The following is a 22,052-nucleotide window of genomic DNA, read 5'->3' as shown; positions in this document are numbered from 1 at the left end:
AAAAACTTTTCTAGAAAAGAAAAGTACACAGCCAATTACACAAATGGAAACAAATCCTTGAGTATAGAAAAAGAATATTTGAAGCTCCTACCAAACAAGGAGGAAAAGAAGGGGTACAAAGAAAAGCCAAAAGAAGGATAAATAAAAAATAAATGCACAAGGCTAACAGACACAGGTAACTAGAATTATATGCCTTCAAAAAGTTTCAACTCCCCAACCAAAAATAATCTGTGAGGATCCTAATGACCCCTAGAATCCCTTGAAATTCTTTCTTTAGTTTTATAAAATAATTCTGCAGCTCCCTCTAAGAAATGAAGGCAGCTACCTTAAGTGGGAGATTATAGGACGGAAGGTGGGAGAAGGAAAGAGAAAGTGGAATTAAGGGACAAAGGGGGAGAAAAGCTTAGGCGAATCAACGGATTGCAATCTATCTGCTAGGAATGAACAAGACAACATCAAATGAGGAGCTGTCAGCTGGACCATACAAAAAGCTAAATGTACACAAAAGGTTTTTTTTTTTTTTTCCTTTTAAATCTACCATACTGCTTCAGTTCATTTCCAATGCAACAATCTACTCAACACCAAAAATGGTCATATCTATCATAAATACAGAAAGTCAGTTTTTAAAACTTATTTTTTTCAAGCTACAAGTCCTCAACACTCTTTGTGTGTGTGGTTTATTATTTTTTTTTCTGAAAGTGGGAGTGCTTTTTTCCCCTTGAAATTGGCTTCAGCAGAAAAGCTATCCTTAAAAATCCCCAGAAAGCTAAAGCAGTTCACATTGTTTTTCTTGAATACTTTCTGCGCATTTTTAAATTAACAAAACAAAAAATCTTTTCTGGAACAAAAAAAAAAAAAAAACTGAAAAAAACAATAATATATAAAACAATGATTCTGAAAACAGAACAAAGTGTGAGCGATTGACCTGAGAATAAAAAGACATTACATTTCTTTCTTTTAGCAAGCCATTGGTATCTGAATGCTAAGATAGCAAGAAATTTAAAACTGTAACAAGGTGGACTGCTTTCCCATACAGTGCATGCCGGGCTCCTCTGTGCTATCAGCGTGGGGCGTTTATTGAAAAGGGGCAAATATACAAGGGGTTTAAGCTCCAAAGACATTAGGGAGGCCCTGTGGCCTTCTCTTTCTCAGACCAATAGTACCTTCAAAAGGACACAATGTAACAGGGTTAGGGCTTTTTTTTTTTTTTTAGTATTAAAAGAAAAAAAAAAAAGACAAGAATGTAAAATCACCGGCATAGATAGGTATATGGGAAAACAACCCACGCTTTTTCTTTTTTTTCCTTTTTTTTTTGTTTTTTTTTTTTTGTTTTTTGGTTAGAAGCTTTGGAATTGCAGTTAGTCTATTTTTGAAATTGGTTTGTTATTAATTTTTGTATTTAAATTCATTTGTTTGTATTGTTCATCTTCAAAGCTTACAATCTGAAGGTGTCCGTTCCTACACTGGTCAGACCACTGTCCTTGGGGCAGCTGGGGTCTTTGGGACCCTCCACCGGGCTCGCCGGTCCGTCGGACTTTTGGCTGAGATCCGTGTCAGACTCCTCCGAATAGTCGTCTGTTGGCATCGAGGGCTGAACCCCTGAGGTGCTGCATGAACTTGAGGTAACCGTTGAAGATGAGGAGAGAGGAAAAGAAGGGGGCTTCGCTGCCGAAGCCCGGGAGACCACTTGCGGCCAAGACTTCCTGGAGGCGTGGGGGGAAGCGGAGGAGGGGGCGGCGGCCAACGGGGGAGGGGGGCTGTCGTTTGAGTGAGCGGCAGACTGCGAGGTAGATGCGGTGCTAGGATCGGGGAAGCAGGCAGAGTGAGGTAATAAACTAGGGTGCTCTTTGGCGTTTCTTGCTGCTCTCGTGATTGTTCTGTGTTTGTGCAAGGCCGACTCGAGATGTTGACTCAGAGCTTCCTCCCCACAGAGCGCGCTCTCGCACGCCAGGCAGTGGTACGAGCCGCCGCCGCCGCCGCCGCCACCACCGCCACTGCCGCCGCCGCCGGTGGGGACGTGAAGCACCATCTCTTGCAGGTTCACCACAGACTGGCCGAAGAAGCAGAGGGACTTCAGGTGGCTCCTCGCCGCCTCCTCGTCGCCGAAGCCCGCCTGGCACTTGCGGCAGACCAACTTGTACTGCACCTTTGGAACAATGAAGGGGTCGTAGAGGGAGTCCGCACTTTTGCTTTCTGCTTCTGGCTCTTCAGGGGGTTTCGGCGGGAGGGGGGACACCTCACGGGGGGCGTTTTTCTGTTCTTCTGGTTTGGGGGATTCTTTGGCAGGGTCTTTGTCTGGGGAAGCAGCCCCCGGGGGGACTGGGGTTTGGCTTGCTTTGGGCTGCTGCTGCACTTTTTGCTGCTGCTGCTGCTGTAGTTGCCGCTGCTGCTGCTGCTGCTGCTGAATTGCCTCCTGCAGACTCTGCTGGTATTGCTGGTACTGCTGCAGTAGGGAGCCTGGGGACAGCCCCATCAGGGCCTGCGACAGTGCAGGGCTGTAGGGGAACAGGCCTTCCATACCATACATAGGCTGCAGGTACCCGCTCTGCAGGGCGCCAGGGATCTGGGGAGCGTAATAAGGAGAAAAGCCTGGTACAAAGTAAGGAAGGAACTGGCTCGTGAGCAATGCTGTGGGGTCCGAAGTCAACGCGGCCTGCAGGGCCTGCAGCTGTGCAGGGTCCACCGCATACTCCATGGTGGGCAGCGGGGCTGAGATCGTGGCTGCAGTTGCCGTGGGGGCCTCTCCTTTCTCCTTCTTGGGGACAGGCAGGGGTTCCCCTTTCCCTTTGTGTGCCTTTTCCTTCTCCTTTACTTTCTCACTGTCTTTGTCCTTGCGTTGCTGCTGCTGTTGCGGTGGGAGCTGTGGTGTGGGTGGCGGCTGGGCTGCTGGCGGCGGGGGAGGCTGCTGCACCTGTGGCTGCTGCTGCTGCTGGGGGGGTTGCTGAGGGGCCATCGCCATGGTGGCTTGTGCTGGGGTTGGGGAGCTCAGTGACGCTGAGGACGGTTTATTTGGTAATCCAGATGTGGGGAGGCCAGGGGAAGGAACAGTTGTGCTGGGCAGACCCATCAAGTTCGGCTTAGGAGACGTTAAAGCTGAAAGGAATGGAGACAGAGAAATCACCGATCAGTCTGGGCAGGGGTAGGGCTGAAGCTCAAGACGTTTTACTAGTGTCACTGGCACACAGTCTGAGATGTCAAGGCTTGAAGGATCCTCTCAAAATGAACATTTCCAACAGAAGTATCCCACCAGGCTCAGGGCTGGACAACCTTGTATTTTAATGAGGACTCAGTCCTGGTCAGCTCCCATACTTCCCCTTTCAGCCAAACAAACAACTTCCAACACCTTCCTGCCCAATGTGCCACACCCGCTAGTTCACATTTTCTTTGCCAAGTACTCCCAGCTACCATTCACTCTGCCCAACTGCAATTAGTCTAGAGGCCCCAAAGCTAGCTGTTTCTAGCTGGGGCCCATTTGCACCAAAGGCCTTCATCACAAAAATAGTATGGCCACGAGGTCCCCAGAGAAGTTATCTGGAGGAGAGCGGCAACAGGAGAAGAGAGAAGAGAACAAAAGCAAGAAAGCTAGCACGGCCACATGAACAAACAAAACAGGCTCTACATGTGTTCCTCCTCTCTGACCTCTGTTGCTGCAGTTGACTAGATGCTTTCGGAGGGTAGAGAGAAGATGAATAGGAAAGTGTGGAGGAAGGGCCTGGGAAGAAATAAGAACAATCCATTCAGGGAAAATTGCTTCCATGCCTTGGCCCAGCTGATCTGCTTCAACAAGTCTACTCAACAGTATAACTGCCTAAGAATAGGATTCTGGAATCCGCTGGAGAAACGACCACCTTCTCTTCCTGCCCCTGTTTGAATGATACACAGGAGGGCCAGTGGGACTGTAGATGGTTGAGAAACAACCACAGGAAAAGGAGAAAAGCCATGTCAGAAATGGAATAGCCCAAGGTACTGACACCAATTCCCAAGACATCACAACCTACCCCAAGCACCACTGCCTATGGATAGCAAAGGTCTCTGACCGTGTCACCAGGCCCTCATGGACTAGAGTCCCATCCTTGATCATGCTCACCCCTAATCTACCACCACTCCCTGCAATGCCTTCACCGACCCGAGAGGCTAATACCCTCCCTGACCCATAGCTATCTCCTGGTTTGAGTCATCAGTTCCAAGGTAATGCAAGAGGGTGTTGCTACGGATGGTACTCCAAGCTTCAGGTGTGTTGAGACTAGCAAGATAGTAGGTAAGGACAGATGGAGGTGGGGTGCACAGTGTGCTGGACGATGAAAAGCTGAGAAAACAAAGAGGAGGATCCCACAGGCAACAGCTCTCAGAACACCTCTATATTCACCATATCCAAGAAACTAGATGGTATATACATCTCTTTAGAGGACACCAAAATGCAAAATCGAAATCTTTCTTACTTCATCTGGACCTCACCTTCTGCTGGAAAGCTGGGGAAGGAGTTCCATAACATGACACTGAGAAAAAAAAGCAAGAAAAAGCACTCTGAAGCCCAGACCTGGGGGAAGACTGCTGATTTCTGGCTATCATGGTACTGTTCACCATCAAACCCCTCAGATTTCAGATGAAACGAGCAAGACTGCTTCAAATTGCCAATCCCAGACAAACATCTGTTAATACTAGATAGCCAAGGAGAAAGGTTCCTTCAGCATCTCATCATCCAGTGTCCTCAGTGCACCTAAGACACCAGAGAAGATATGTGTGACTCTACTCAGAAAAGCTTAGTAAAGACTTGTTGGTTAAATCGGCACAAACAAGACAGAGACAGAGTAGATTATGAGTTCTAAACTTGGGACATGGCTCTGTCTCCACTAGGCAATGGGCCTGCTCTAAGTTTTAGGTTTGGGGCCAGGGTCAAAAGATCAGTGGAGCAAGGAAGGAATATCTAGAGATTTCCCCATCCCCATGGCTCCAGACTTCTAGGAGAAAGATTCAGGTCAAAAAGCCTTAAACTGTGTCTTCAACTGATGGTCTATATAAGAGGTTCAAATTTTAAGAAACGTTTACGAATCTCTACTATTTACCAAGCCTTGCACTAGCCATGCTAGACACCGTAGCTCAACACACTCACAACTCTGTGACATCCTTTTTCTGATCTGTAAGATCAGAATCAGGCAAGGTACTTCATCCCCCCAAGACTTACTCCTACAACTCTGGAGTCACACTGACCCTGTGGGATTATGGTCACACACATCAGACGTGTGACCCTGGGACTTTCGGCTGAACTCTTGGAACCTCAGCTTTCCACAACAGATGGTTATAAGGTTAAATGAAAGACCATATTGATAGAAAAAGCTTAGCATTGGGCCTGACATATAATAGATGTTTAATAAACACAAGTTCGTTCCTTCCCTCCCATTCCAGATCCAGTGTTTTTGAGAGCTGTGTTATGGTCAGGTGATGATAACTGGGGCATATCTGCTGCCCTGAATAAATAAGAGCTTATCTTTCTATCTCGAGTCCACTCTAAGTGGTCAGAACCTGAGTAGCACTAAACATATACCTGTTGACTGGCTCTATTGGGTGTTGTGGAAGGAGCACATAGCACTGGGAGCCCAGAGGCCTGGGTGGGAGCTCTGGCTCCTACCCTAGCTTGTTGAATGGTCTTGACCTCTCTGGGCCTCAGATTTCTCATCTGTAAAACAAGCGGAATAAATCATACTTTCTGATTCTACTTTTTTCACATTACTGTGATGTGTTAAGCCTTCCCAAGCCCCTCTGCCAGGGTCCTGGGCTGCAGGGGTAATTAAGTGCTTCGCTATTTTCCATAGTTTGTTTTCCTGGCTTATGTCTAGCTGGCTTTCTGTGACATGACTTGTCAACACATATAAGCAACAACTTCTATGTCTTAATGCTTTCTTTTCTTATTCTCTTTGAATAAGAAATGGGGACCAGGAATGCAGTAGCCTTATGTTTGGTAAAACACCACTCAAAGTGTAAAATGTGGAACTAATTCAACCAGAAACTAAGACTGCTGTGGGAAGTCTTTAACCCCTGGGAACAGGGACACATTTTGAAGGCAAGGTAGCATTAGGAGGGGTTCTCCTTTGGTGAACTGGAACTAATCAATTCAGGCCACTGTTGGGGGAATTTGCAGACTTGTGTCTAAGCCTAACAGGACCCTGGAGGTGAAGGTCCAATTTAGCAAAGATGGCTGGATCCAGAGATGATGTGAGGACAGAGAAGGAGAAACAAGAAAGGTATGTAGGAAGAACTGTAAAACTCCCTATTGAGACTGTAAGAGCGCCAAGTATGTATGATTCTCAATGATCAGCAGCAAGGAAAGGGAAATGGGCAAAAGGAAAAAAAAAGGAGGTGACTGAGGACCTCTGAAATGTGCATCAGTATTTTAACAGAACCACAGTGCCCAATACAAGATTCCTGGTCAGTGCACTCAACTAGAACGGTCATCTTGTTAAAAACAGCCACTATTGTTCTGGCTAGAAGAGAACCCCAACATTAAGGATCTACCACATAACAGCTTCTTTCTGACAGCGGTTCTTTTTTTTTTTTCTTTTCTTTTTTGAGACAGAGTCTCACTGTGTCACGCAGGCTGGAGTGCAGTGGCACAATCTCAGCCCACTGCAACCTCTGCCTCCAGGGTTCAAGGGATTCTCCTGCCTCAGCCTCCCAAGTAGCTGGGACTATAGGTGCATACCACCACACTTGGCTAATTTTTGTATTTTTAGTAGAGATGGGGTTTCACCATGTTGGCCAGGCTGGTCTCGATCTCCTGACCTTGTGATCTGCCCGCCTCGGCCTCCCAAAGTGCTGGGATTACAGGCATGAACCACTGCACCCGGTCCTGATAGCAGTTCTTTTGCCACCGTAGCTCTCTCAAGAAGGCAGGGACCCCAGGTGAGGGCAAAGAGTTGATTTAAATGCTCTTGGACCAGTTTTCTTAGGGCATAATCCAGAATTAGCTAGGACTAACTCAGGTGTCTTATATTTACAACAAATATCTAGACAGGATCAGCATTTCCACAAGGACTGAATAAAAGGGTCTATGATAGAAACTTGGTTCTTGAAATATTCCAGAAATTAGTATACCAGGACCCTCAAATTTTTCCCTATTATAGGGGTAAGAGTGGTTTCAAAGGAGACTGTTCCGACCAGGAGGTCCCATCACTGACACACCAGTACTTGGGAGACTCAACAGGAACGAACTGAAGTCTTGTTGCTTTTAAAGAACTAGAAAGGGAAGCTTCCCATCTACCCAGCACTCAGAGGGTTTGGGTGGTATCCACATAACAGAATGCTGACTGGGCAGCTATTTAGCCCTGAAACAATCTCCTAGAGCAGAACCCACCTGTGTTGGATGGAGTAAAGCCTGGCAAGGAGGGGCTGTTGAGGCCCGGGAGCAACACAGGAGGAATGCCCTGGAGCGCTGGATATGCTGTAGGAAGGTTAAGGGCCTGAAGAGGGGCGTTGTCAAACATCCCTTGCTGCTGAGCTGCCAGTCCAAGGACCTCGTTGGCCTTTTTAATCCGGTCCAACTCTTGTTGAGCCATCAACTGACGTACGGTGGCTGGGTCAAAGTATTCTTTCTCCTTGTCCAACTGGCTTCCAATGGTGTCTTTAACTTTGGAGATATGCTGTTGGGAAAAGATATGGTCACGTACAGACAGCCGAGCGCTGTACTTGATGCCACACAAAGTGCACTCTGTTTTGGGTCCCTCATAACTCGTTTGGTTTATACCAAAATGCTTGGCCATGCTTAACTTGGACTTCTTTTCTTTGGCCCGGGCATTCTGGAACCAGACCTGAACGACTCTCTTTGGCAGTCCAATGTCATTGCCCAGGACCTCACATTCTAGCATAGTGGGTGTCCTGTAGTCATTAAAGCATGACTTGAGGACCTTCAGCTGCAGATTGGTCATTTGAGTGCGAAAACGTTTCTGCCCAGGCCGATCCCCGCTGTCACCAGATTTGCCTGCAGATCCACTCGCACCAGGACTCGGGGAGCAGGGGTCTGCAAGGCTTGAGGTTTCACTGTAGTCCACTGTACCTTCATTGTCATATTCCTTGCTATAAAAGCTCGGGGCCGGGCTGACCAGACCAGATGACAACCGATCTTCATACTCAGACATTGCCATCATGGCCGCTTTGGTCAACCCTTCGTTGGGTGCAGAAGAGGATTTGGTTTCAGTTGCTATTCCCGTTGCGCTGTCATTATCTGCGTTGCCCTCGTCTCCAGTTGTGGTATCTGTGATTGCTGTGTTGACAGAGGAACAGTCATCGTTGTCCAGCTTAGTTTGGTCAAAGTTTAGATTAACTGAGGACATGGAGGGGCTTTCAAAGTCTTCAATCCCTTCCACCTTAATGGAGGAAGGGCTTAGAAGAGTTCTGGGCGACAATTCCATGGTTTTACTCACAGGTGAGAGGGGGACACCCTGACCATCACTACTGCTTGGGGGTAGGTGGGAAAAGCTAGTTCCATCAAAAATATCTCCTTTCATCTGGAGTCCCCCATCACAGTCTAAGAGCATCGCAGACAGAGTTAGGTTGTAGCCAGCTCTCTTGGCTTCATGCCAGTGACGGGACCGGATATGAGCCTCGAGAGCAGTCTTGGCTTTGAAGAGCGCTCTGCAAAAAGGGCATCTCCTGTGGGCCTGGGCCGGGCCTACAGCCCGGAACTGTCCTTTCCTTTCCCGAGCTCGGGTGTTCTGAAACCAGACTTGTACCACACGTTTCTTCAAGCCCACCTCGTGCGCAATGTGATCCAACATCTTTCGAGTCGGATTGGAATCCAGTAGATACTTCTGGTAGAGAATTTCTAGTTGTTCCGGTGTGATGGTTGTTCTCAAACGCTTGTCTCTCTGAGGCTCTTCTCCTCCCGTCCCACTGTCATTTTCGCCAGGGCTTGCACTGGCCTTTTCCTCCAGCTTCCTCTTGAGAGTGTTCATCGTGGAGGTTGGAGTTGAAGGAGAAGTGGCTGAGCTTGCCGGAATCTGAGGTATGGCCCCAGAGAGCAGCTGGCTGGCCAGGAGTGGGTTACTGGGATCAAAGAGCATGAAAGGCATATCCAGGGACCTGTCCAAAAACTGGGGGTGGATGAACTGGTTCTGCGCACTCAAGAAGTGGAGCTGCTGATGCTCCTGCCAGTGCTCGAATGACGGAAATGCCAACTTACACTGGTCACACTGGTAGGGGATTAGCTGAGGAGGTAGGTTTGCGAGCTGTTGAGGAGTTGATGTGTGGAGGGGCTTGAGGGGCAGGTGGGAGAGCTGGGAAGGACTGGGGCTTGACTGGGGTAAGGGGCACTGTGGAGGGGGCGCTTGTGGAGGAGGCTGTGGCAACGAAGGCAGGGACGCCAGCTGGGGGAGCTTCTGCTGGGGAGTGTTGGTCTTCTGCTCGGGCTGCTCTTGCTGCTGCAGCTCTGGCTTTGGTTGTCCTTGCTTTTCTTGGGTTTGGTTTGGCTGTGCACTGGGAGCTTCCGCCAGCTTTGGTTTCTCATCGCCTGCCTCTGTTTTTGAATTGAAGGTGGCCAGATCCTCAGCCTCTGCTGTAAGCTGCAAGAAAGCGGAGGAAGCTGTATTATTGGCTGATGGTGCTGGGGCGCTGTAAGCCTGTGAGGGCATCGGGGTACTGCAGGATGAGCTGGTAGGCGTCAGGATTTCCATGGCATCCATGGAATCCTCATTTTGGCTGTCGTCCTGCCCCTCCTCATCCTCATCCTTGTAACACAGCTTCTTCTGGTGCTTGATGAGATCAAAGATGCGCTGAAACACCAGGCTACATTTTTTGCACTGGTAGTTCAAGTTGCTTGTTCGAATGTATCTATCGTTTGTAAGCTCACGCCGCTCTCCATCTTTGCCCTCTCCCTGATTCTCATAATTCTTCCTGGCCTTCTGTCGGGCATTCTGAAACCACACCACTATAACTCGGGTTGGAAGGTTCAGTAAATTAGAGAGTTGCTCAAATTCATCATCCTTTGGGTAAGCATTGGCATCGAAGAAGTCCTGTAAGACCCTCAGCTGGTAGTCCGTAAACCTTGTTCTTGAAGACCTCTTGCTTCCCCAGTACTCCTGCTTCGGAGGTTCCGGCGAAGGGGGCCGGGAGTCAATCTTGAGCTCCTCCAGGCTGGTGATAGGAGGATTACTGAAGTTGTAAGGGGAGTCCTTGTTACGCTGCCTCTCTTTGAAGAGAGTGTTCCTGAACCAGTGCTTGATCACTTTCTGGGGCAACCCGGACTTGTCTGCCATCTCTTTGATTTGCTCTTCACTGGGGGAGTTGTTAATGTCAAAATATTGCCGCAAGACTCGGAGCTGATCATCTGTGATCCTGGTGCGAGGCCTCTTGTTCTGCTGCTGGAGCAGGGTTGGATTGAGCTGATGCTGGTAGAGTTGGGCCAGGTCTGCAGGCAGAGGCTCCACAGGTCCCAGCTGCGGGGGTAGCTGAGCCGGCAAGGTCTGCAGCGGCATCGTCTGCATCATCAGCGGCGAGAAGATGGGCAGCTCCATGGGCATGGAAAGCTGGGTGAGCGGCACTGACGGTTGGGCCGGTGCAATTGTAGGTGAGGTGATGGGCGGGGCTGATGCGGGGATGGCTGGTGTGGATGCCGGCTGAGGCGGCGCTGCCGGAAGTGGGGGTGGAGGGGGTGGAGGGGGAGGTGGTGGTGGCTCTGGGGTCTGGGGCCTCAGTGGGTACAGTTTATCGTAGTGGTCTCTGTACTGTTTGGCAAACCTCTCGAGCTGTTTGAAGGGAAAGTAATTCTGATGAACGTGCTCTTGATGACTCTTTAAAATCAAGATGTTGGAAAATAACTTGCCGCAGGAGTCACACTCGAGCTTTTCCACGTTCTCTCCGTGGTCAGTCTTCCCATTCTTTTTCTGCACCTTCTGCTTGTTCTCATTATACTGAATGACCAACTCAAAGCCAAAGTTCTCCAGCAGGGCCTTGGTGGCGTTCCCTCTGGCATCTGAAGCAATGCGTGGAGGGAGCATGGAAGGTTCAGAACTACCCCCTGGTGCCAACTCTTTCTTCTCTTTGGCCTTCAAGGCATCTGGCAGTGTTTCCTTCGGACCGGTGTTGCCCTCTCCCCCCTCGGCACTGTCCCTCTCTCTCTGGCTTTCTTTTTCCTTTTCTTTGATGACCAATTTGTTCTTCTTTTCGGGGTGCTGGCTTGGCTGAAGGAGGGCAGAGTGACTCTGGGCTATAGAGAGTTGGTTCTGCTGCTGCTGCGGCAAGATCTGCTGATGGCTCTGCTGTGGGACCTGAACCTGAGCTTTCAGATCTTCCAGCAGGCCTGGGCCTGTCCCAGTCAGTGTCAGTGCCCCACTGGTCACTGGCAAGCTCACCTCAGGGTTAAGCTGGAACTCAGCACTGGGGATATAGAAAGGGAAGAGGAGGTGCTGCTGCTGCTGTAGCTGCAGCAGGGTCTCAGTTGTCATGGGGAAGTGAGGAAGGAGGGTGGGGTTAAACAGCTGAGACTGGATCAGGGCAGCCTGCTGCTGTAGCTCCTGCTGCAGGTGAGCTTGAACTTGAGCCTGGGCCTGGGCCAGCGTTTGTGCTTGTTGTTGTTGTTGTTGTTGCTGTTGCTGCTGCTGCTGTTGTTGCTGCTGCCTGGATGCAATCATATCTGCCAGTTTCTTCCGATTGGCCTCTTTGGGCTCTGAAGGGGAAGCGATGTTGGCACCGATAGGATTCCCCAGGGGTGGCATCCCTACACTCTCAGTGGCCACTTGGCTCAGTAAGTTAGAGCTTGGAGCAATGCCAGCACTGCTTGGATTGGAGGTGGTAAAGGTGTTACTGCCACTGGTGCTCACGGGACTTGGCGTGGAGGAGCTCAAGGAAATACTGCTGCTGTTCCCAGTCCCATTGCTGCTGCCACTTGCAGCCTCCAGCTTGGCTGCCCGGGCCTTGGTTTGATGTAACACAGACCTCATATGGATCTCCAGAGTGGAACTCTGGCTGTAGGCCACATTACAGGTGTTACACTTAAAAGGTTTGTTGTCCGGGCTGCTGGTGGGTTCTGGCTGACCGGTTGCTGATTCTTGAAGGGCTCTCTTTAACTTATGCAAGTGGGAGACAGAATTGTAGTGTACTAGCAGGATATTCTTTTGAGTGAAAGATTCCTTGCAGACGGTACACTTGTAAGGGCGAGAAGGGTCTAGAAACTTTTCCATAGTAAAATTGGGACCTTTTCTGAAAGGCAGAGCTCTCTTTGGCTCTGAGCCCGAGTCTTCTTGTACTGACCCAGAGTCACTGCCCGTTGGGCTCTGTTTATCTTCCAAGTCACTCTCTTCCTCCTTGTCTTCCTCAACAATTATGGTATGGTCCTCAGCCAGAGTGGGGTCTCCCATTGCCAGGAGGTCCCCATTGGCCAGAAGGCCACCATAAAGCTGTTGGATGTCAGCCTCACTCAGTTCCAGGTGGCTTGTCTCGAGGTGCTTCTTCAGAGCCTGGAAAGTTCGGAAACTGCGCTGACAAAGACAGCACATGGTGGCAGCTCTGATCACATGGTACTGAGAATGGAGCTGCAACTTTTCAATGGTCTTGAAGGCCAGGCTACACTGATTACAGCGGTACTTGTACACATGGCGATCTGACACCGGCAGCTGAGGCCTCTTGGCATGCACTTCATTGAAGTGCGTCTGAAGGGCAGCAGAAGTTTTGAAAACCTGGTTGCACCCCTTCTTCCAGCAGAGGAAGCCTGAGTCTTCTCTCACAGAGCCTGGGTCAGCAGAGGAGGGTTTCAAATCTCCGCTTTGCTCTGTGCTCGCGGATGGCAAGATGTTCTTTCCCAGATCCTCTGAGGTTTCTGTTAAAACAAAACAAAACAAAAAAAATCAAACCCAAAGATAAAGAAGGCTTTGTTTCAAGGATGGCACCCAGAGCGGTCTACCTAGTCAGGCCTCTGAACACAGAATCTGATGATGAGGGAAGTGCCCAACTTGAATGACAGAATCTCTGCGGAGCGCCTCCTGCTTTCTTTTGTTCCTCCAATAGAGCACATATTATAAACAGGGTGCACATGAACAGAGATGAATAAAAGGAAATACAAAAAGTTTCAATGCATAATAGACCCATGTCATATCACAGATCTAACAGTCTTTTAAATAGCATTTAATTGCTTGACTCAGAATCCTCAATTTCTCAAGAACTGGTTTGAAGGTTACTGATCTTAGACTGGATTTCCCTTTTATGTTCATCTTTTATGTAATAAGAATTTAGCACAGTAGATCTGAAGTGTAGAATATGTGAATTCATGCTGTCCTAAGTTGTGAGGAATTTACAAGAACTACTGAACATCGTAATATAAGAAATTTGGGGATATATATTTTTAGGCATTTAATTTTTTGTTATAATGTGACTTCTGATTGCCATCTCTATTCAGTAAGCAATTAACATTCAAATGTTCAATTATTTAAAATACATTTTTTTTTCCTACAATGAGATCATCACACCCATAAATACCGAGACCCTTTATCAGGACATTTGTCCATTGTCTAATATGGAAAACTCACAAGAAAGAGAGGAGGTGGGACAGTAGTGTGGCCAAACTCTTCCCAACTTAGAACTCTTCCCACCTCAGAGGCGAAAGATGTAGGACAGCCTCACAGAGGTCTAACCATCCATCTAGCCAGGAAACACTATGTGGCACCAACTACTGTCTACAACAATGTTCTTTCCAACGGCATGTCTGTGTTTCATCCTAAGCCAATCTCAAAAAACTCAGAACAAAACACAACTAATCCAGTGTACTTAAAAATCAACCCACAAGTCCCTACTAATTAAGTCCTCAGAAATACAGTGTTTAATGGCTTAGGATAGTAGGACCTACTGACTGAGTCTCTGGTTATTCACTCCCTAATTGTATAGTTTAAGAGGATGTGTGTGTCTATGCCAGAATTCCACTGGTTCTCATACTGATTTCTCTCACTTTAAACCATGTAATATACAAATACATGCCAAGAAGCAGAGTATAAAGTAGCTGATGACAGTGCCCCTCATCTCCTGATCAGTTACATTCACCTTAAGAGTATTGTAAAGAATTCCTGAAAACCTTTCTCCATGAACATTTTGGCATTCCATCTTGTTTCAATTTCTTGGGGTCAAGAATAATGATACTGACCAGGCTGCTTTCCTGCCTCTTCCAAATTGGAATTCCCATCTCGATCTGGAACAGCTGCTGGGAGGAACATGCTGCTTGGCATCACCATCTCGGGGGTGGTCACCTGAGGAGCAAGAGCAAGGAGAGTCAAATGAAGAGGAAAGCAACACAAAATAGGAAATGTTTAAAAATTATTTAATAAGCAAAATTAGCCTTCACCAGTGTAAAGCTAGAGGTGTCTCACTTTTCATAGCTCACTGAAGATTCATGTTTATTAGACAAAGCTCACATCAGTCAAAAGTGTTTCTACGGTTACATTCTGGACATAATTAGCAGTGCACACTTGAAGAATAATCTTATTATTAATATTTTTCCTTTATGCAGAATTTTGACTTTGATCACTGACAATGTTTTGTCATGGGCTGTGAAACTTCTTGTGCAACCAATTAGGTAGATAAGTTGAAAGGCCCACCTTAAGCTGCTGAAAACATAATAAGGGCCCTAATTAAATCATACCTAGTAAAGTACACTGTAATCTTGAAGCAGGGAGCATTGTAGTACTGTTTTCAAAATGTATTCAGGCAAGAGGAGGAGGGGAGTAAGAGTGAAGGAAAGGGTAAGAAGAAAAGAAGAGAACAAAGGGAAGGCTAAGGACACGCAGACATGCTGGCAGATTTTCCAGGAAACAACATTTGTAACCCTTTACAAGCTGGCATCAAGCACAAACAAGCCTTTTTTTGTGACTCACTTAAGCCACGATTTCTTCTGGAGTCTCTGCCCAAGGTATACAACATCAGAGGGAACTTCTGACCAACGTCCCAGCCATAGAGGGTGGCCTGCACAGCATTCTACAACAGGGCAGCCCCACCTTGACCATGGCCATTTTTTCTCAATACAAGAATTCTGGAAATCGCCTGGATCCAAACAGCTGCAACTTTCGGGCAGAGCCTCAGATATTTCTCTAGCCGTCCCTGCCATACGGCCAGAAGCCTGTCCAAACAAGTTATCATTTGCCTTATGTTAATGTGATAAGCAGCCCTTGATATCCAGTGGAAAGATCAAAGGTTCTTCATTCAAAAAGAAGCAATATCCCTTTGCCTGATATGGGGTGGGAAGGGTAGGTGGCGATATTTCAAATGAATTAGAAACAGCCTCCCATTTGATGATAGCCGAAGAAATGGACTGACCTAGAAGTTACAGGACGAGAAACTACAGTCACCACTAACCTTTCTACATGGCCCCACTTGGAGACATTATTTTTCCATCAAACACAACCGTACCGCACAGACATCTTCACTGTCTGTTGCAAAGATTGGAATACTTAGATTTCTGTTCAAAATTAAATAATATTTTAAATACATTACTATTAATTTTTAATGGTGTGAAGATCCCAGCCTTGCTCAAAATAGCTACTGAGATGTCCACTAGGATCATCAGCAATAAGCTTGAAAACTAGAGGAAACCCAGACAGCCACCCCCATCAACATAAGATAACTCCTCATCACACTTAGGGGTATTAGAATAATTTCAGCAACCCAGATGCCAGCAGGTGCAAAAAGTAAGCAACAGGCACCATGGAGAAGCATTCTGAGAAATGCTGTGTTTACGAAGAGCAGGTGTATGGCAGGTGAATGTGTGTGACATAGCATTCTTGCCCCCACAGACATCTGCACCTCACACAATGCTCATCGGCAGCTGGTTAAGGCTAGCTGTTGATGAATCGTTCAGAATGGAGTGGAGATTGCCAAACTCATTCCATCTATTTTCTTTTTAATAGAAGGCATTTCTGACCAGTGTGGTTGGGGAGTCCAGCGGGAATCCGAGAAGTGAAAGGTCACCGATTAATTTATAGTCCTCAGCCAAGGGGGAGCACGAGGTTGGGGGTAAGAGGGGGAGAAAGGGAAAGGAAAAAAGACTCCCCCCCACCTCCTTTCTCGGTTGTAGCTGCAGGATCAGTCCTTTCCTGGGATCTTTAGGAATTATGAAAAATGAATCATGAGAAATAAAAAAAAAGCCCTACAGAGTAAAAAAGAATAAAATTATCTAACACCTCAGCTGCACATCATTATAGAAAACTGTGGGCTTTTCATACGCATTACAGTAAGGCAGACATCCCCTCTAACAGACTCAGTACGACGGATCAGTAATTGTTTTCATACACTTTAATTAGAAAAACTCAGATGGCTATGAATAATAATGGAAAAGAGAGACTTTTGCACTTGAAAGGTTGAAGTCAATCAAGTGTGAATGACGGCAAAAAAGAAAAAAAAAAAAAAGACACCAATTCATCAGCCCTCTGTTGTCTCGCTGCGACTTTAATCATAATTCCTGATTGGGATTCAAGAAGGCAGTAAGCAGCGGTTCTTTGTCTGCCTTCACCTTCCATCAATTAACTCTCCCCGAAATATAATCATCAACCTCACATGCTCCTCTGCATCTTAATCTGGGCCTCCAAACCTGTAAGTCTTGCCCCATATGTGTTTAAGTAACTACTTTTATCCACCTGCATTCTTCTCATCTATAGTGTACCCAATCTCTCCCTGAAAAAAACGGGGGGTTGGTATATGAAATTTTGATGGGCAAGAAATTCCCAGGAGGCAAAGAGGAAGATCCCTAAAGAGAATCCTAAGGATCTGGAAATTCAAGTGGGGTCTGTCTGCGCATGTGTCTGAACACAGGTTGAGAATGGAAGCTGCCTTGCTACACAGGCTACTGGAGGGCCCCATGTCAGTTCTCAGACACTGACATTCCCATGCCTTTGCCCATTCTCCCCTCTCCTACCAGCTTCCAAAGCTTTTTACTCAAAGCTTTCATGCTTTATCTTGAAGAGCCATAAACATAATCTTGCCAACAGAGTGCATTGAGGAGTCCTTCTGCTCACTGAGGTGATATATATATCCAAAGGCAGACTTTCTTCAGTACTTGCCTTGGCACACCCTTTGTTTTCCAATCATATCTGGCTACTAAACTGCATGGAATTCAGACTGTCCCAGCCATAGTCTCTAATGGATAGCTGAAAATGGGAAAGTAATAACCCAGCTGTCGGCCAGGTGCAGTGGCTCACGCCTATAATCCCAGCACTTTGGGAGGCTGAGGCAGGTGGATCACTTGAGGTCAGGAGTTCAAGGCCAGCCTGGCCAACATGGTGAAACCCCATCTATACTATAAATACAAAAATTAGCCAGGCATGGTGGCGCATGCCTGTAGTCCCAGTTACTCGGGAGGCGGAGACAGGAGAACTGCTTGAACCCGGGAGGCAGAGGTTGCAGTGAGCCAAGATTGTGCCACTGCACTCCAGCCTGGGCGACAGAGTGAGACTCTGTCTCCAGTCAATCAATCCATTCATCCATCCATCCCAGCTGTGCTGAGCACAGATAAAGACCTTCCCTTTTGCCAGGAACACTGAAACATGTAGGTTTATGAGAAGACAAAACCCAGTTGTAGCATAACCAGGGTCATGCCAAGTGTGCCAAATTTCAGAGGCCCTCAAATAACTGGTCCGACCACCAATTTTCCTGCAGAACAATATACATGCTTTCTCTCTGTTCCTTCTCCCCATCTCTGGCCGCAATCCTACAATGTCCATACTTCTAGCCATGGACTCAAAAGGCAAATGATAAAAGTTCTAAGGTTTGGCCAGATGACAGTATAAATCAGCCCAAACATCTACACTTTCTACATTGAATGTACCATCCACATTGATTATTCCAATAATCCATACATCAATAAACATTTAATACATTAAATTATATCCCCTACTCTATTCACTAATGAACCTGAGAAGTAATGAGAAGACAAAAGTTTTTCTGGTTAAGAAAATTCAATTGATTACAGCCATTACAGCACTTGGGTCTCTCAAGGTTGGCCTCTGCCATGCAAAAGGCAGTTCCATGGTGATCTTCTAGACACCACGTTTTCCTCCCAAACCTTCTGAGCCAGTTCAATTACCTTCCTCCCAGAGTATATGTATGTTTCATGGAAATTTGGGGAGAAACCATTAGCTGACTGGGGTGCAGAAAATTTGGAAGCCAACAGTGGCTCTTATATATTCCTAACAAACAGGTCTCATGCATAACAAAAGAAATGTAGAGTTCTACTCCAGTGCTCAAAACCTCCCAGTTTAAGCAATTTTCATATATAATAGAAACAGAAGCTTTCCACATTGATGCTAAAAATGTTCAAGCTTAAGCACTTCCAAAATAACACAGTTGAGAAGGAGTAGCCTTGAGTGACTCAGTTCATTCAATTGACCATGATTTACTAAATAAACACTGTACAGGATCCATGTGCTGCATGCTTCTGAGATGCAGAGAGCCAGACAAAAGTCCCTGTCTCCAAAAAGCTTATGATGCAGAATAAATAACCCTTTACAGGTCACAAAAGCCTTAGAAATCTAATACAAGTTTCAGACTCCTAGGAAAATACTTTCACAGAAAGAATATTCCAGATAATTTCAGGAAATCATAAGCTCCCCGGAAGGAAATCCATGTACTCAAGCGAACTGCCCTTGATCTACTAGGAGAGGTGACATAGGTTCATAAATACATAGTTCCAAGCTCTTCCTAGTTTGGTTATTATTTTGGATTATGTTCTAATGCTTTTCAAGATTCTATGAGGTGAGGGGACCCTAAAGCCTCAAGGGCACACCTTATGCAGCCCAGTGTCTGAGGTATGGGACTAGTCTCCCACTCTGACATTTGGGAGGGGCTGCTGAAATGTATAATTTCTTGGCAGAATCTGGAGTTATAAGGAACACCATCCTGCCACTTACGCCAATCCCTGCAGGTCACAGATGTGGAAGGGCCAATGTAACACCCTGTGCAGCCAAGGTCACCCTTTGCTAAGTTCTTATGGGACCGTTCATGCCAATTCATCTCTCGAGGCTACCTGCAGACAGGCTCACCTAGGTTAGATCGATGCCCCAGACACATTCCGTGTGCTGGAAAGCAGAGAGATTTTTTTTTTTTTTTTTTGGAGATGCAGTTTCACTCTGTTGCCCAGGCTGAAGTGCAATGGCGCTATCTCAGCTCACTGCAACCTCCGCCTCCTGGGTTCAAGCGATTCTTCTGCCTCAGCCTCTCGAGTAGCTGGGATTACAGATGTGCACCACCATGCCCAGCTATTTTTTTTTTTTTTTTTTTGGTACTTTTAATAGAGATGGAGTTTCACCATGTTGGCCAGGCTGGTGTCGAACTCCTGACCTCAGGTGATCCGCCCTCATCAGCCTCCCAAAGTGCTGGGATTACCGGTGTGAGCCACTGTGCCTGGCCAGCAGAGATATTTTCTTAGCAAAAGTGGTGAACCTAGCTTCTCTGAGACCCTTATTCCTACCGCCTTGGCATTGCTCACTTTAGGACTTCTTTCTGAAAAGCCCACAGTTCCAGGTGAAAGTATAGATTTGCCGATACCTAGGCTCCCAAGGATGCCTCAAATCCTTTACTTTTAATTGCAAATCAACAGAATGAAGAAATTCAGACAAAAAGAGGAGAGACCTCAGGCACAGACCAAGCCAGTCTCTACATCCTTGTGGATGAGACTGGTTCTGCCCAAAACATTAAGCATGAAGTTAAAAGCCAGCTGCTTTTAGGGCTGAGCAGTCTAGCTAGTGGTATATCTAAAGCCAGCTGTTCCAGCGAAAGGCCAGTTGCTCACTTCCTTTCCTGTACCTAGACAGCCACTGGGGCCCACTAGCTGGTTTCTGCACACTTAGAGCCAACAAACCAGGGCGCCTCTTGCCAGTAGAGTTTCAGAGTTGGGTTCCCCACTCCACTTTATAGTCTTCTACATGTGCCAGGGAGAACACTGGACCATGGAGTCTAAAAGGCCCAGCTTCTTCTCTCCTTGTGCCATTTCCTTTTCTTTCTTTCTTTCTTTCTTTCTTTTTTTTTTTTTTTTGAGATAGTCTCACTTTGTCACCAGGGCTGGAGTGCAGTGGCACAACCATGGCTCGCTACAGCCTCAAACTGCTGGGCTTAAGTGATTCTTCTGCTTCAGCCTCCTGAGTAGCTAGGACTACAGGTATACACCACCACTCTCAGCAATTTTTTGTGTGTTTTGTTGGTAGAGACACAGTCTTGCCATGTTGCCCTGGCTGGTCTGGAACTCCTGGACTCAAGCCATCCTCCCACCTTGGCCTCCTTGTTTGTTTCCTTTCTGAAACTGCTTCTGTATGGTAGTTCATTCAATTTTTAAATACATAAGCTCAAAAGAAAATACTATAGGGCCGTGTTAACATTCATGTAGGCTGGAAACAAATGTAGCTCAGGACCAGATTTTTGAAACTGAGGATGAAAAAGATTGAAAAGGTAGATGGGAGAACAGGAAACACATGAAGAGTTATACACGTGTGCACAAAGAGAGAGGTGAGAACTGAGAAGGAGAATGAATTGGAGAGAAAAGCTTCATTAGACTCAGAGAGGCAACCAGTGGCAGTAAACCAAGGTCACTTCTAATTTAGACCATCTAATTGGCAAACAGGCTCCAAATGGCTATCATCTCACAGGGCTTGGAATTAATGAAGCCCGATTATTTTCATTACCTTCCTCTTAAGATACAGGCAAAGTGAGAGCTGGTACCCAGGTGGGTGCGACCGCCCCCAGGCCAGTGGCCGCCCTAGAGCCCCAGATGACCAGCCTGTCCTAGAGACTCACAGACACACCTGAAGCATGGAGAGTCACAGACACGAACGGAAAAAAATCACAAGGTTACAAACTATTGGTCTTAAAAGAGATACAGAGAAAAGTGCAGGCAACACAGGGCCAGGAGCATGGAAGGGAAATCTGTGCAGGTACAAAAAATACAGATTAAGAACTACCAAAGGCAGCCAAGACAGTGGGCTAGAGAAGGTGTTCCTAAGCTGCCCAGGAGCCAATCCCGTCTCCATTATGAGGTCATATTTTGTTAAATGATGAAAGAACAAAGAGAATTTCCCCATATCAGTGCTTCAGGATCCCAGTGGTGTGTCCTGTCACTTAGAAAGATAGTGATCAATTAGAATAATTTAAGAGTATTGAAATGCATGGTAGGTGGTCTTTCGTATTCTCATTCAGGGGCCAGAAGCATGGGCCCCATGCCTTCCACCCTCCTTTCCTGAAAGAATAGGAAAATAAGGGCACCGAGCAGTAGCTCCTACATCTCCTTCACCAATTTGAAATCTCAAGCTTCTCTGTAAATAGGTCAGAGTTCTTATGTGAAACCGACACTGGGGGCAGGCTGCCCAGCAAGTTGTGGAGGGGCCCTTGTCTCATCTCCCTTAAGCTTTATAGATTTCCTTCTTTCATATGACGTGTGCAGAGATACTCTTCGCAGCTCTGTTTCCAATAGGCCAAGAAGAATGAAGTGCTGTGGGTGCGGTCTCCATAGTGGAGGGCCAGCACTGCAATTGTTGCTAGTGGAGAATATTTCTCAAGCCCCCTCGTCAGTAAGAAGAAGGGGGCCCATGGAAGACATAAATATGAGATGCAGAGCATAAGCAAGCAGCTGTTACCATAGCAACAGACATATTAGACACTGCAGGTTCCTGAAAGCTGTCTGATAAGGTATTATTAAATGAAGCCTCCTCAAAATGCACTCCATTTACAGCTGAACAGAAAGACGTTGTGTAGAAAGTAATCTGTTTCCATTTATCAGGGTGGAATTTACTTTTAGTGGGACTGAACCAAACTCAAGCTAAATCCTGAGACTTTGGACCCAGACAGCAAAAAATATTTACCAGAATTTATAGCTGTAAATACCCCGGACACACCCCATGTCTGCCAGGAATCATCTATTTGGGAGATTTTGCAAGCTTTTCCTATTCTGCAGCCAATGGCAGCTAACTCAGTCAACCCATTTGGAAAGAAAGAAGATTCACTCCTCTTGCTGCCATTCATCCTAGCCACTCAGGGACAAACCAGACATAACTTTCTTCTCCTGGAGGATGAATGACCATAGAACTGGCCATTCCTTAATGATATGG

The 22,052-nt window shown here is 46.7% G+C and overlaps 1 protein-coding gene and 1 long non-coding RNA gene across 2 annotated transcripts in view; one reads left to right on the top strand and one right to left on the bottom strand.

Moving 5' to 3' along the window:
- The window catches only part of LOC131383854 (uncharacterized), a 56,767-nt gene that overhangs the window by 20,755 nt on the left and 13,960 nt on the right, over nt 1-22,052 (top strand). The window lies entirely within an intron of this gene.
- Nucleotides 1,436-22,052, bottom strand: part of ZFHX3 (zinc finger homeobox 3) — a 173,461-nt gene continuing 152,844 nt past the window's right edge. Inside the window, exons 7-9 of the mRNA XM_032157793.2 lie at nt 14,117-14,219; nt 7,349-12,802; nt 1,436-3,093 (exon numbers count right to left, since the gene is read on the bottom strand). Of these exons, the coding sequence (XP_032013684.1) occupies nt 1,436-3,093; nt 7,349-12,802; nt 14,117-14,219 (7,215 nt within the window). The remainder of the gene's footprint in view (nt 3,094-7,348; nt 12,803-14,116; nt 14,220-22,052) is intronic.

Source organism: Hylobates moloch, unplaced genomic scaffold, assembly GCF_009828535.3.
Source record: "Hylobates moloch isolate HMO894 unplaced genomic scaffold, HMol_V3 SCAFFOLD_6, whole genome shotgun sequence".
Taxonomy (NCBI): Eukaryota; Metazoa; Chordata; class Mammalia; order Primates; family Hylobatidae; genus Hylobates; species Hylobates moloch.
Note: the sequence above shows the minus strand (reverse complement) of the source record. Positions and strands in the feature narration are given on the sequence as shown.